At 49.4% G+C, this 15,284-nt stretch overlaps 1 protein-coding gene across 1 annotated transcript in view; it reads left to right on the top strand.

Moving 5' to 3' along the window:
• Positions 1 to 15,284, top strand: part of TRMT6 (tRNA methyltransferase 6 non-catalytic subunit) — a 652,973-nt gene that overhangs the window by 218,953 nt on the left and 418,736 nt on the right. Inside the window, exon 6 of the mRNA XM_069608272.1 lies at positions 259 to 383. Coding sequence (XP_069464373.1) covers positions 259 to 383 — 125 coding nt within the window. The remainder of the gene's footprint in view (positions 1 to 258; positions 384 to 15,284) is intronic.

Genomic DNA, 15,284 nt, shown 5'->3' with positions numbered 1-15,284 from the left:
GCCCTATAAGTTCCAGGAGCCCTTTAGAAACCTTGTGACCAGTTAATTCCTAATGTTTTTTTATACAGAAGCCTTGATTGGTGATGGCTTGTATTTGCGATAGCAGTCTGCCTAATGCTGTTTTGTCTCCATTGAATCATATCAACAGTTGTAGTCGTCTCCGACTTTGAGCATATCTGCTGTCCAGAGAGAACATGGTTTCTGCTTTTGTTTTTTTTTTACTGGGATGAACGTATATATGTTTTTGTTTCTTCACAGCAATTTACGATACGATACATTAGCACAGATGTTAACCTTGGGAAACATCCATGCTGGTAGCAAAGTTATTGTTATGGAAACATGTGCAGGCTTGGTTCTTGGTGCAGTAATGGAACGAATGGGAGGTAAGGCTGTAGAACAGCAGTACTTGTCAAAAATATATTGGTTTCATGATTACTTAAATGTGAACGTATTAATTTGTAGGAAGCATCTTAATTGCAAATAAACGATTGGAATAAAAGCCTCTTTGACAGGGTGCTTCAAGTATAAAGTGTCATAAGGAGACTATGCATTTTTTGCATTCCGTCGTACAAGGTCAGTAGTACTGGCTTGTCTAGTTCCTTGGGGTCATCCGAGAAAATGTTGATGAGCAATAGAGAATGTGATGACATAGGAAGTTTAAAAGCTGACTGTTACAGATACGAGAGGCTATACAAGAACTATGTTGATAGAACGTCAGAATATATGTGGTAGATATTGAAGAATTCATGCCATTCAAACATGAGATATACTGTGTTGCAAGGTGCAGTATGAATATTGATTGCATTGTTTCAGTTTGGAAGACATGCTTACCCGGAATTCAGAGGGAAACCAACAAATGATCATGCCCCCCAAGTGCAGGGGAAAAAAAGGCATCCACTGGGGTCAGGATTTCCTTTATTTTTTTTGCAGTTGAAGCAACATTCATGCTTTTACAGAAAGCGAGATCCAGCAAGGAGTCGGAATTGTATGATGAATCCAAAAGCAGGTCCGTAGATAGAAACCAGCGCCTAGAGATGATACATAAAGATGTTTCAGACCCAAACAGTATGTAAGAAACCAGAGTCATTGTTTCCATGAGACTGAGACATACACATCGGCGTTACAGATGGGTCTCGCATTTGCTTAAAAATCTTTTTGTACTCTTGTTGCGAAGATTTTCGTGTTCCATATGATAATGTTGCCTGGAAAAAGTAGCCAGGTATGTGATTTTTTTTTTTTTTTTTTTTTTTATATATGACCCCTAAAATACTTTCCGCAAATATTCTAGCGGGGTATCATTTTATATTATAAACTCCAATCCTAGAATATTTTGGGAAAGTGTTTAATTTTACTGAGGGTGCATTTTTTTGGCAAATGTCGCCCCCTGATGTCCGTTTCTCAGGTGACCATCACTGGACACAGGTTTTTGCTATGTCCTTTGTTGTGTGCCATACACAAATTACCAGGATTATCTGGTTTTCATTAGTATCCTGACTGTCCAAGTGGTAGAGTGGCAGAGAATCAAGCACACATTTAAGTAGCAGCAAGTTGGTTTAGAAGGTACAGTCAACACATACAGTAGACACAAGAAGAGTTTTTTTCTGAAGCTCTCTGGTGAAGTGTTCAAGAAGACCAAACCAGTAATGTGTCCAAAGTGTCCAGCAAACTCTCAATGACAATAAGGCAGAGAAGTTAGGCTTCACTCTTAGAAGGGAAGAGGGTTAGTATTTAGGTACTTTTTGGTTCCACACAAGCGCACAAAAATGTATTACATACTGAAAAATATATATTTACGCTCTTTTCTACAAAGCCACATAGTAAAAAATGCACATTAACCAAAGTACTTTAGGTTCTCTTATATTATACCTAAAACACACAAATATAGCCCACAAGGACGAAAATTGGTGTCATAAAATCCAATCCGCCATGCTTGACAAATTGGACACCCTGCATAACAAAATCCTTGCTCATCAACAGGCACTTAGTCACCAAATTTCTAACATACTCTGCAGCATGTCTGCTGATTCTGGAACTAGTGAATCCCCTCCTTTAAGGTAATGAGTGAACCAGAAGTCATTGCCCTCCTCAATTCCATTAAACCGTACATCGGCAAAGGGGACGCCTGGCTGGCTCATCTCATTAAAGACTGTGCGCTACCCTTGCCCCCTTTATCACAGCCTTCTTTAATGCTTCCTTCCAGTCAGGCCATGTACCTACTGGCCTCAAGGAAGCCTGGGTTAGTCCTCTCATTAGGAAACCCACTCTTGACCCAGCTGTCCCAGGGAATTAAGATTTTACAAAAAATCCTGGATAAATCAGCTTATCTGCAAGTCCAAATATTCCTTGTGGCGAACCACCTTTTCGGAGTCTGGCATTACCTATCCATGAGCAGGCAGGTTAATGCAATTGCATCCACATCAGCATAGCATTACAAACTGCTCAACGCAGCAAGACCCTTTCTGTCAGAACAGACTGCCTCACCATTGCGAGAGCAATAATTGCATCTCTGTTGGACTACTCAATGCTGTCTTCTTAGGGACTTCTGTCAAAAACATCTCTAAACTCCAGACGGTCCAAAACAATGCCCTCAGGGCTGCCACCGGCATTTCCAAGAGGGACCATGTATCTGAGACCAGGAGGCAGGCCCACTGGCTTCCTGTTAAAGAGCGGATCATATTTAAAATTCACACCCTAACGCATAAATGTGTCCATAACCTTGCACCTTTATACCTGTCTCAAAGAATAGTTAAGCCCATCTCAGCCAGACCCATTAGATCGGCATACACTAACCTAATTTCCACCCGTAAGACCCAGAGAGTTCTCACAGGAGGCTCCAGCTTCCCCATCTTGGCTGCGACCCAATGAACACTCCCACCCTACAATAGAAGCATTGACTCTCACATAGCCTTTCGGAAAGTGATAAAACTTTGCTGTTTGTAACGAATACACTATGGGCGCCGATGGCAAAGTAAGGCTCACGTTTTTACTATCTGTAATGAAACCTCAACTGCTACTATATTATACACTAACATGCAATCGCTATGTAATCATCTTAACACCATTGTATGTATCCCACAAAATTCCTCACTGTTGATACAAGCTCACTGTAACCCTGTGCCAAGCTTTCTTTTGTAACTAAGACACCTTCATGGCACAGTGCTGCAATGCCTTTGGGCTGTTAGTGCGCTTTACAAATCCAAATAAATAAATATATAAAGTGCCTAGAAAAGACACTACTCGCAACTAAATCTAGTAGAAAGTCGGAAATGGATTAGTACTATACAATGAACCATTTACTAAGACACATAAAACCACAGGTAAGTATAACAAATACAGTGAATACTTCTAAAACTCCAGGAAAAATAGGAACAAATGTAGTATATAACTAAGAAAAAGGCAGTGTTACCTTTTAGGGAGTTTTGAGTTTAGAAATATTTGTCCTTTTTGATTCAATAGAACAAACTCAATAGTTCACTGACCAGTGACGTAGACCGGCTATGACCTGAGGAGAAAGGCCCACTCCACATGACCCAAACAGCCACAGAAACAGGCAGCTGGGGAGCAGGTTTAAGTGGATCTAGGTCACCTGGCCTAAGCCCCGCCCAACTGGTGCCTTCCTGCTTGCCGCTCTTTTCCCTACTTAAGGAGCCCTCCAGCCTCTTTTCCTTTGCAGCTGGAGAGCAGGTGTAAGTGGATCTAGGTCACTTGGCCTAAGCACCACCCACCTTCTTAGCCCTGCCTCTTCCTCCCTGCTCTTAACTCTTAGATCAAGGACGTCTCTCGCCCGGGGCGTCCAAAGTGAAGGGCAGTCAAAGAAAAGGGCAATTTCTGTTTGGACCTGTTTGGACCAGGAGGATCCAGGGTCCGACCCCCTGCTAAGACAGCAGGTAAGCATGTACCAACATGTGTTTACACCCTCTGACCCCACAGGCCATCCCCACCCTCTCTGGACCCCCCATGTTGTTCCCATGTGCCCACCCTTCCTGCACACAGGAGTCTGTCCTGATACATTATGGTTTCACCATCACCGTCTTGTGGCCAATGCTGGATTTTACTTTTACGGACTTCATTGATTCACGGTGCGTCACCCTTTCTCAACTCTCATGCTGGACTTCCTTTGCATCTTGTACTCATGGTGGCCCTGAATCATGCTGTTCCCATCTTCATCTTGTATCCTGGCTTGCAACAATATGTGTTACTACTGACTTCTGCAATTGTATTCGCTCTCCCCTTTTGCTTCTCCACTCTTTTTGACTGCTTACTCTCCGTTCTCTCCTCCCCTCCCCCTTTACCTATCTCCTCCCCTTACTTTCTTCTATGCACTTACTCTATCAGAAGTGTCCCTGGACCTAGTATGATAGCAACCTCGTTGGTCGCTCTCCCATCCCCTTACTGCCCCCCCCCCCCGAATCCCCCCCAGCACTATCTGAAACATTGCCAGGCCTAGTACGATAGTCGCTTGTTTTGTTCCTCCCTGCCCTTTCTGCACCCATCTCCCTCGCCTTTTTGTTTTTCTCCGGCTCTACCAGAAATGTCGTCAGGCCTAGTACGGTAGTCGCCTGTCTGTTTCCATTTCCTTCCCACTCTCCCCTTCCCTTCCTTATCTATGTCTTAGCTCTTGCACTATCTGAAATGTCGTCGGGCCGAGTATGATAGTTAATTACACATCCTTACTGTTCATGGCCTGTAAGAATGTAGTCATATTTTCCCTTGTTCCCTCCCTTGCCATGAAGCGCTTTGAAGCACATTGTGTATAGGCACTATATAAATAAACTATCATATCATTTCATGCCGGGAAGACAAATGTTGAGGAGCCTTCTGCTGTTCATAAATTACTGCCAGAATACTGTTCACAGTGTGCAAATAAATGAACACGCATAGAAGGGACAAGGCAATCTTGCAGAGAACAGCAAAACAGTACAGGAGTGAAATAAAGCCCCAGTTACCCTCATCCCGCAGGACCCTCCCTGAAGCAGTTTCCTTTTAGAGAAACCCAAATGTTTGCACATATTACTGTGCCTTGGCACATTATTAAAAGCACATCTTGTGGGCAGTATCTCCCTTCTATGACTGTGGGATGCTAGATTTCTGCAGCATGGGGGTCTGGCATGGATTCACATGATCATGAATATTCCCCGTCGTCAGGCTGGGAATCCTCGGTAAAGAAAAAATCAGTATCAGTTTTGTTTCTGATCTGTCTTTCTTAGAAGTAACCATTTACTGATCTCTGGGTCATACTGCCCCCAGTCAATGACTGCCCTCTCCCTAAGCCCCGCCTCTGGCAGCCATCCTCAGATTTTTACTGCACGCTCAAGTGTTGGGAGTCCTCGTGTTTAGCTCTCGAGTTTTTTTACTGCGTTTTCACGTTTTTTCAGGAGATTTTCGCATTTTTTCGGTTTAATTGAGCCTCAAGCTCCACTGTTTCTACTTCTGATAACGGGGACCCGTTTCGGAATTCTTCTACGCCCCTCAAGGGTGAAGTTTTCGTCGAGTTTATACTTCTTGGAGGATTCCGGAAGATCTGCGGCCTACCTCAACGGACATGGCTCAGGACAAGGGAAGCTCGACGCCCGGATCCAAGCTGTTCAGGTGCTGCCCTGGATGCAGATTACAGAACGTTTTCAAGGAGGACGAGCATTCGCGATGTCTCTACTGTCTTCATGTGGACAAGACGCACGTGGAGAAAGACTGTGCGTTCTGCAAGAACCTATCAGAACGGACCAAACAAGATCGTCGTTCCCGCCTCGCCGCCTGGCTGGAGAAGGGCACAGCAGGTGATAAGGTGAAGAAGAAGTCTGAGTGGGCTTCTAAGTCCTGTGAGGGCGCCCCGGCGACGGGGGCCCAACAGAAGGCCAAACACCGCGAGTCTGCGGGCACCGGGAGCGCCGAAAGGTCGGGCTCTTCGGTTGCCAAGCAGAGGGCTACTTCCCCGGCACGTTCGACCACGAGCCAGCGCTCTGGTTCGGGAAAGAGGAAGTCCGAGAACCCGGGTAGGCCGCTGGAGCGGACCCGGTCGATCTCGAATGGGGAGCGAGGCGCTGACCCTCCCCCCAAGGCAAAGGCTCAGGACGCACCTAAGGTGGTGAGGGCTTTGATCCACCCGGCAAAGGCCTCTACCGAAGTGGTCGCTGCGACCCTGGCGAAGCCGGCTGAGACTATGCCCGTGGCAATGCCCTCCGGGCCCAGAGTATCCCTGCCACCGCAGAGGGATTCCTCTTTCCAGCCCATCGCTAAGACCCCTGTGAAACCCCCCGGCTGAAAAAGAGGGGGGGGGGGGCACGGTGGCCATTACAGACTCGGAATCAGGAACTGGTGGAAACCGAGAAGGGCCTCAACGAAAGGTCCATAGGCCTCAACGAGAGGTTCGAGCCCAGGGGGCGGTCCCTGCTGACGTGATCGAAGATAGCGACGACGAACAGGGCCCAGTGGAGCGGCCATCCTGTCCGTCGCAGCCATTGCCCGAGCCCCAGGAAAGCTCGGCGGCCATTTTGTTGGCAATCCAATCCTTATGCACCGAGATAAGGACAAGATTATCACGGACCCCGACGGAGGATCCAGAACCAGGCCTGTCGGGAAGCCCTCCGAACAAGCGGAGGAGAGTCCACCCCGCTCCGCCCTTCGTGCCTGCGAGACCGGTGGACCCCTCATCCCCCTCGCCGGACCCTAGAGAGGATACGGCGACGGATACGACGACTGGGACGGACGATGATGGCGGCGATGACACAGCGGACATCCCGTCGTCACCCCCCCTGCGGGCGTCTCCAGCCGATGAAATTGGCTCCTTCCACGCCATGATAACCAGGGCATCCGAGCTCTTCCAGCTCTGCCCTGAAGAACAGAAAAGGGAGGGGTTTCTGTACCAACGACGAGAGGCCAAGAGGAAGAGAGTCCTCGCTGTGCCTTTACTCGACGACATCTGGGACGAGGGCTTGCTGTCCTCAAGAACCCTTCCACGACACCAGCCAAGAGGGACAGGTACGAGAAGAAGTACTGAGTCCCTGATGCCGCCCCCTTGTGCCTCAGGGCCCAGCCCACGCTGGATTCTATGGGACGACAAGTCATCTCGTCTGCGGCGGCGACGACGATTAAGGCGGCCAATGCCTTAGCGATCGTGGCCCGCTACGACAGGGAGCTCTGGTTCAAGATAGTTCCCCTGCTAGACTTCCTGCCTGATGACAAAAGGGCGGAGGCCATAGAAATTCTGCAGGAAGGCGAGGTGGCGTCGGATCACGCCATAACGGTGGCAACGGACATTGCCGATACCGGATTTCGCCAACGGAGTTTGCCTCCGACGACGAGGATGGCTCAAGGCGACAGACTTTCGCCAGGACGTCCAGACCAGGGTGTTGGACATGCCGTTCGACGGCAACAACCTTTTTGGTAAGGCGGTGGATGAGTCCCTACAGGCCATCAAGACCGACTCGGAGACGGCCCGTGCCCTGGGGGTGCTTCAACAGCGACGGCCCTTTCGGAGCTATGGAGGCAGACAGGGTGCCTCCAAAGGGTCCAGCGGTGGCTCCTCCACTTACCGCCAGGCAGCCCGCTCCTTTTCCCAGGAGGCCTACAGAGGTCGCGGCAAGCAAGGGGGGGTCCCGCTGCCGTCGCCAAGGCGGCAAGGCCGCCTCCAAGCAAGACTGACCCGGCCGGGTTGTCGGGCCCCCACCAAAGCACCCCGGTGGGAGGCCGGCTGACTAAGTTCATCAGCGTGTGGGAGTCCATCTCCACCGACCGTTGGGTGTTGGACACCCTGGCAGCGGGCACTCGTTGGAATTCCAAAAGAAGTGCCCTCGCATTCCTCCCGTGGCCAGGAAGGAGAATCACGTCCCTCAACTACTGTTGGAGGTAAAGGCAATGCTCAAGAAAGGTGCCATCGAGCTCGTCCCCAGAGGGCTCTAGGGCTCCGGAGTGTACTCAAGGTACTTCCTCGTCAAGAAGAAGACAGGCGGTTGGCGCCCCATCCTGGACCTGCGTCGCTTAAAGAAGTACATCAAGGCGCAGAAATTCAGGATGGTCACCCTCCAGCATGTAGCCCATCCGCCTCCCATTCCCTCCCCGCATCCATTTCCTCATTCCCCGCCCCTCCCCGCCTCCCGCTCCCGCCCACCCCCTCCCATTTGTCAAGCCAACTTCTCATCCACCCGAGCTACTTGCGTGCCCGGCCTGGCTCCCATAGCCCCCGAGAGCCTGGTGAGTGCAACCGCCCGTGTTTTAGGTCCGAATCCACCCTTCTGGTGGCATCCGTAGTCCCCGTTCCCCCCCCGTAGCCCATCCGCCTCCCATTCCCTCCCCGCATCCATTTCCTCCCCGCCTCCCGCTCCCGCCCACCCCCTCCCATTGGTCAATCCAACTTCTCATCCACCCTAGCTACTCGCGTGCCCGGCCTGGCTCCCATAGCCCCCGAGAGCCTGGTGAGTGCAGCCGCCCGTGTTTTAGGTCCGAATCCACCCTTCTGGTGGCATCCGTAGTCCCCGTTCCCCCCCGTAGCCCATCCGCCTCCCATTCCCTCCCCGCATCCATTTCCTCATTCCCCGGCCCTCCCCGCCTCCCGCTCCCGCCCACCCCCTCCCATTGGTCGCATCAAGAGGACTTCCATTCATAGCCAATCCCCCCAGGGCAGCCCCTGCCCGGCAGCCCCATCGGCTAAGGACCCATGGCCAAGGGCAGCTCCAACAGAGGCGGCTCCAGGAAGTGTCAGCAGGTGTCCGCAGGGGACGCCAAGGAAGCCAGCAACCAACAGTCACCACCAAAACCGTGAGTGTGGTATGGGTAGGGGAGTAGAGCAATCACTCCACTCCAGAAAGCCCATGCCACTCTATCTTACCACCAAATAACATAGATTGCCATAATGTTAGCATGTCCACTCCTAGACGGAATTTGTGAAAGTTAGCATGTCCACTCCTAGACGGAATTAGTGAAAGTTGGCATGTCCACTCCTAGATGGAATTTGTGAAAGTTAGCATGTCCACTCCTAGACGGAATTTGTGAAAGTTAGCATGTCCACTCTAGAACTGTGAAAGTTAGCATGTCCACTCTAGAACTGTGAAAGTTAGCATGTCCACTCCTAGACGGAATTGTGAAAGTTAGCATGTCCACTCCTAGACGGAATTGCGAAAGTTAGCATGTCCACTCCTAGACGGACTTTATGAAAGTTAGCATGTCCACTCTAGAACTGTGAAAGTTAGCATGTCCACTCCTAGACGGAATTGTGAAAGTTAGCATGTCCACTCCTAGACGGAATTCGTGAAAGTTAGCATGTCCACTCTAGAACTGTGAAAGTTAGCATGTCCACTCCTAGACGGAATTTATGAAAGTTAGCATGTCCACTCTAGAACTGTGAAAGTTAGCATGTCCACTCTAGAACTGTGAAAGTTAGCATGTCCACTCTAGAACTGTGAAAGTTAGCATGTCCACTCCTAGACGGAATTGTGAAAGTTAGCATGTCCACTCCTAGACGGAATTGTGAAAGTTAGCATGTCCACTCCTAGACGGAATTGTGAAAGTTAGCATGTCCACTCTAGAACCGTGAAAGTTAGCATGTCCACTCTAGAACTGTGAAAGTTAGCATGTCCACTCCTAGACGGAATTGTGAAAGTTAGCATGTCCACTCCTAGACGGAATTGTGAAAGTTAGCATGTCCACTCCTAGACGGAATTGTGAAAGTTAGCATGTCCACTCTAGAACCGTGAAAGTTAGCATGTCCACTCCTAGACGGAATTGTGAAAGTTAGCATGTCCACTCCTAAACGGAATTGTGAAAGTTTGCATGTCCACTCTAGAACTGTGAAAGTTAGCATGTCCACTCCTAGACTGAATTGTGAAAGTTGGCATGTCCACTCCTTGATGGAATTGTGAAAGTTAGCATGTCCACTCCTAGACGGAATTGTGAAAGTTAGCATGTCCACTCTAGAACTGTGAAAGTTAGCATGTCCACTCCTAGACGGAATTTATGAAAGTTAGCATGTCCACTCTAGAACTGTGAAAGTTAGCATGTCCACTCTAGAACTGTGAAAGTTAGCATGTCCACTCCTAGACGGAATTTGTTAAAGTTAGCATGTCCACTCTAGAACTGTGAAAGTTAGCATGTCCACTCCTAGGCGGAATTTATGAAAGTTAGCATGTCCACTCTAGAACTGTGAAAGTTAGCATGTCCACTCTAGAACTGTGAAAGTTAGCATGTCCACTCCTAGACGGAATTTGTGAAAGTTAGCATGTCCACTCTAGAACTGTGAAAGTTAGCATGTCCACTCTAGAACTGTGAAAGTTAGCATGTCCACTCCTAGACGGAATTGTGAAAGTTAGCATGTCCACTCCTAGACGGAATTGTGAAAGTTAGCATGTCCACTCTAGAACTGTGAAAGTTAGCATGTCCACTCCTAGACGGAATTTGTGAAAGTTAGCATGTCCACTCTAGAACTGTGAAAGTTAGCATGTCCACTCCTAGACGGAATTTATGAAAGTTAGCATGTCCACTCTAGAACTGTGAAAGTTAGCATGTCCACTCTAGAACTGTGAAAGTTAGCATGTCCACTCCTAGACGGAATTGTGAAAGTTAGCATGTCCACTCCTAGACGGAATTGTGAAAGTTAGCATGTCCACTCTAGAACTGTGAAAGATAGCATGTCCACTCCTAGACGGAATTGTGAAAGTTAGCATGTCCACTCTAGAACTGTGAAAGTTAGCATGTCCACTCTAGAACTGTGAAAGTTAGCATGTCCACTCCTAGACGGAATTTATGAAAGTTAGCATGTCCACTCTAGAACTGTGAAAGTTAGCATGTCCACTCTAGAACTGTGAAAGTTAGCATGTCCACTCCTAGACGGAATTGTGAAAGTTAGCATGTCCACTCCTAGACGGAATTGTGAAAGTTAGCATGTCCACTCTAGAACTGTGAAAGATAGCATGTCCACTCCTAGACGGAATTGTGAAAGTTGGCATGTCCACTCCTTGATGGAATTGTGAAAGTTAGCATGTCCACTCCTAGACGGAATTGTGAAAGTTAGCATGTCCACTCTAGAACTGTGAAAGTTAGCATGTCCACTCCTAGACGGAGTTGTGAAAGTTAGCATGTCCACTCTAGAACTGTGAAAGTTAGCATGTCCACTCCTAGACGGAGTTGTGAAAGTTAGCATGTCCACTCTAGAACTGTGAAAGTTAGCATGTCCACTCTAGAACTGTGAAAGTTGGCATGTCCACTCTAGAACTGTGAAAGTTAGCATGTCCACTCCTAGACTGAATTGTGAAAGTTGGCATGTCCACTCCTTGATGGAATTGTGAAAGTTAGCATGTCCACTCCTAGACGGAATTGTGAAAGTTAGCATGTCCACTCTAGAACTGTGAAAGTTAGCATGTCCACTCCTAGACGGAGTTGTGAAAGTTAGCATGTCCACTCTAGAACTGTGAAAGTTAGCATGTCCACTCCTAGACGGAATTGTGAAAGTTAGCATGTCCACTCTAAAACTGTGAAAGTTGGCATGTCCACTCCTAGACGGAATTGCGAAAGTTAGCATGTCCACTCTTAGATGGAATTGTGAAAGTTAGCATGTAAAAGTTGCATTTAGAAAGTGTGCCTTACAGCCTCTCCGTCAAGCTTAGAAATGTGCCCAATAGCCTCTCTGGTAAATTGAATTTAGATGTGTGCCCAAGATCCTCTGTGAAAGATGCATTTAGAAGTGAGCCCAATAGCCACTCTGTGAAAATTGCATTCAGTAGTGTGCCCAATAGACACTCTGGAAAGTTCCATTAGAAGTGTGCCCAATAACCTCGCTGTGAATTTAGTAGTGTTCCCAATAACCACTCTGTGAAAGTTGCTTTCAGAAGTGTGCCCAACAACCCCTCTGTGAAATTTAGAGGTGTACCCATTAGCCGCAATGAGAGTTACATTTAGAGGTGTGCCCAATAGCCTCCCGGGTAAATTGAATTTAGAAATGTTCCTAATAGCCTCGCTGGAAAACTGAATTTGGAAGTATCCCCAATAGCCTCGCAGGAAAATGAAGTTAATAGTGCGCCCAGTAGCCTCTCTGTGGAAAATTGAATTTAGATATGGGCCCAATATCCTCTGTGAAAGCTACATCTAGAAGTGTGCCCATTAGCCACGCTGTGAAAGCTGCATTTAGAAGTGCTACCAATAGCATCTGTGAAAGTTGATTATAGAAGTGTATCCAATAGACACCCTGGAAAGTCTCAAGTAGAAGTTTGCCCAATAGCCTCTCTGGAAAATTGAACTTAGAAATGTAGCCCAGTAGACGCTCTGTGAAAATTTGCATTTAGAAGTGTACCCAATAGCCTCCGCGAGTGTTACACTTAGAAGTGTGCCTAGTAGCCTCCCTGATAAACTGAATTTAGAAACATTCCCAATAGCCTCTGTATGGAAAATTGTACTTAGAAGTTCGCCCGGTAGCCTCTCTGGGAAAGTGATTTTAGAAGTTTGCACATTGAAAGAGCATATAACCATTCTTACCACACCCCACGCTTACTCTCTCCTTTACATCACCACTCAACTAGAACACAGAGATACTATGACACCATTCGGTATAACTGTTCCCATACGAACATCCACCGCTGACTCCACATCATTCTATGTAAACACTGCTGGTCTCACACCCCAGCCAGGCGTTTTCCTCAGGCCTAACGCAGCCACATCCGTTCCGGATAAATCCTGCCAGAACGAACACATTCTCCTGATCTCTCAACCACCACACCTATCAATAAGAATCAGCTATTACATGTGTACCGCACGAGCTGCACACATATCCGGTGCACACACGCACCTTTTGACTCTCCCTACTCTCTCTACTGATCTGAACTTCGGTTCCCAAGGGCGTTCAACCTACCAGCGCCTTCAGACCATACCAATGGTATATAAGGCGCTATATAAGTGCAAAATAACAATAACAATAACAATGTGCTGGAACAGCTGGAGGAAGGCGACTTCCTATCGTCTTTGGACCTGGAGCATGCTTACTTCCACATCCCTATTCTAAAAAGGCATAGGAAGTTCCTCAGGTTCGTGGTTCAGGGACGCCACTACCAATTCAGGGCCCTACCGTTCGGATTAAAGTCGGCACCCAGGGTTTTCACCAAGTGCCTGGCACCAGTGGCGGCGCGGCTGCGTCTGCAGGGGATCCACGTTTACCCCTACCTGGACGACTGGCTAATCCGGGCAAGGACAAGGGAACTCTCCGTCGAAGACACGGCGAGGACCGTCCGGTTGCTCACAGAGCTGGGGTTCACCATCAACTACCCCAAATCCCACCTGGTTCCATCGCAGATAGCACTGTTTCTGGGAGCGAAGCTCGATACAGTGGGGCAATTGGCCTCCCCTTCAGAGGAGAGGACCAAGACCATCCTGGGCAAGGTGCGCCGCCTGCTAGCCACGGACGTGGCCAGGGTGAGATCCATCAAGTCCCTCCTCGGGATGATGTCCTCGTGCATCTATCTTGTACCCCTTTGCAGACTTCGGATGCGTCCGCTACAGGAGTTCCTCAACGCCCGCTGCCTTCAGGCGAGGGGCTGTTTCGAGGATAGGATCCCTTTCGACGAGGAGTTCCATCGGGCGATCTTATGGTGGGGCATCCGTGCTCACCTCACGACAGGCACGGAATTTCAAATCCCGGAGTTTCAGGAGACGGTGACGACGGACGCCTCTCTGGAGGGTTGGGGGGCCCACACCGGGGACCTCCACGCAAGAGGCCTTTGGCTCCCGGAGGAGAGGTCTCTCCACATCAACATTCTGGAGCTCCGAGCAGTGTTCTGGGCTCTCAAGTCGTTCCTTCCGTCCCTCAAGGGCAAAGTGGTGAGGATCTTCACCGACAACACCACCGCGATGTTCTACATACGGAAGCAAGGAGGCACCAGATCCCCAGCCCTATCCAAGGAGGCCCTGGATCTGTGGCACTGGGATGCTTCTGGTTCCCTTCCACCAGGAAGCAGGAATAAAAAACACCATTGCGGACTCACTCAGCAGGGAGCTGCGCTCGTGCCACGAGTGGGAACTGCGCCAGGACCAAGTGGATCGACTCTTCCAACGATGGGGCAAACCCCAGATCGACCTGTTCGCGATGGCGACTAACTCCAAGTGCCAGAGGTTCGCCTGCAGGTTCCCACAGCTGAGGAGCATGGGCGATGCTTTCTCGTTCCCTTGGGACGGCCTGTTTCTATACGCGTTCCCTCCGTTGCCATTGCTGCTCCGCCTCATCAACCAGCTCAAGAAGTCCAGGTGCAGGATGATCCTCGTCGCACCGGCGTGGCCGAGGCAGATCTGGTTCCCGGACCTTCTGGACTTGTCAACGTCCCCACCAGTCAAGCTGCCGGCGGACGCGGATCTTCTCTCCAGAGAAGGAGGCGCCATTCTCCATCATGACCCACAGTCGCTGAACTTTCAGGTCTGGCTCCTGCAGCACTAGAGTTTGGAGGGTACGATATACCGGCTGATTGCAGAGAGGTTCTTGCAAAGGCCAGAGCTTCCTCCACTCTCAAGTGTTACGGTCATAAATGGAAGAGGTTCTCTGTCTGGTGCCGTGTACAGATGATTAACCCTCTGCGGATTACGGCCCCTCAAGTACTGCCGTACCTACTGTCGCTGGCCAAGTTGGACTGGCTCACGCCTCCATAAAAATACATCCGACTGCCATCTCCCGATATACCAGGACTACGGGACGTGGCGTCCTTGTTGTCTTAACGCCTGGTAAAGGAATTTATGAAGGGACTATTCCGATCACCTGCCCCGGCGTGGGAGCTTAATGTGGTGCTGAACAGGCTCATGGGAGCCCCATTCGAGCCTATGCATTCGGCGCCTTGCAAGTTCCTGTCATGGAAGACAGCGTTCCTCGTGGCCATCACCTCTGCACGACGAGTGGGAGAGATTCAGGCCCTATCTTGCAAGCCTCCATACTTGACTTTTCACGACACGAGGGGAGTGCTGAGGACGCACCCCTCCTTCATGCCCAAGGTACCGTCGGACTTCCACCTCAACGATCCCTTGGTGTTACCAGTTTTCTTCCCGTCTCCTTCGAAGCCGGCCAAGAGGACTTTGCACTCGTTGGATGTAGCTAGAGCGCTGAAGTTCTACGTGGACCGCACAAAGAGTTTTCGCAAGACGTCACAACTGTTTGTGAACTTTGGGTCTGTGAATCAAGGGAAGGCTCTCTCGAAGACTTCCATTTCCAGATGGCTCTTCCGGCTGCATCATGCATTGTCACCGGTTGGCAAACCGACCGCTGCCCGTCTGAGAGCCTATTCGACCAGAGCGATCGCTGCTATCAAGGCGTTCCTGTCTGGTGTGCCCCT

The sequence above is a fragment of the Ambystoma mexicanum genome, chromosome 4q (assembly GCF_040938575.1).
Source record: "Ambystoma mexicanum isolate Mex_15411 chromosome 4q, UKY_AmexF1_1, whole genome shotgun sequence".
NCBI lineage: Eukaryota > Metazoa > Chordata > Amphibia > Caudata > Ambystomatidae > Ambystoma > Ambystoma mexicanum.
This window is presented reverse-complemented; position numbering and strand designations above follow the sequence as displayed.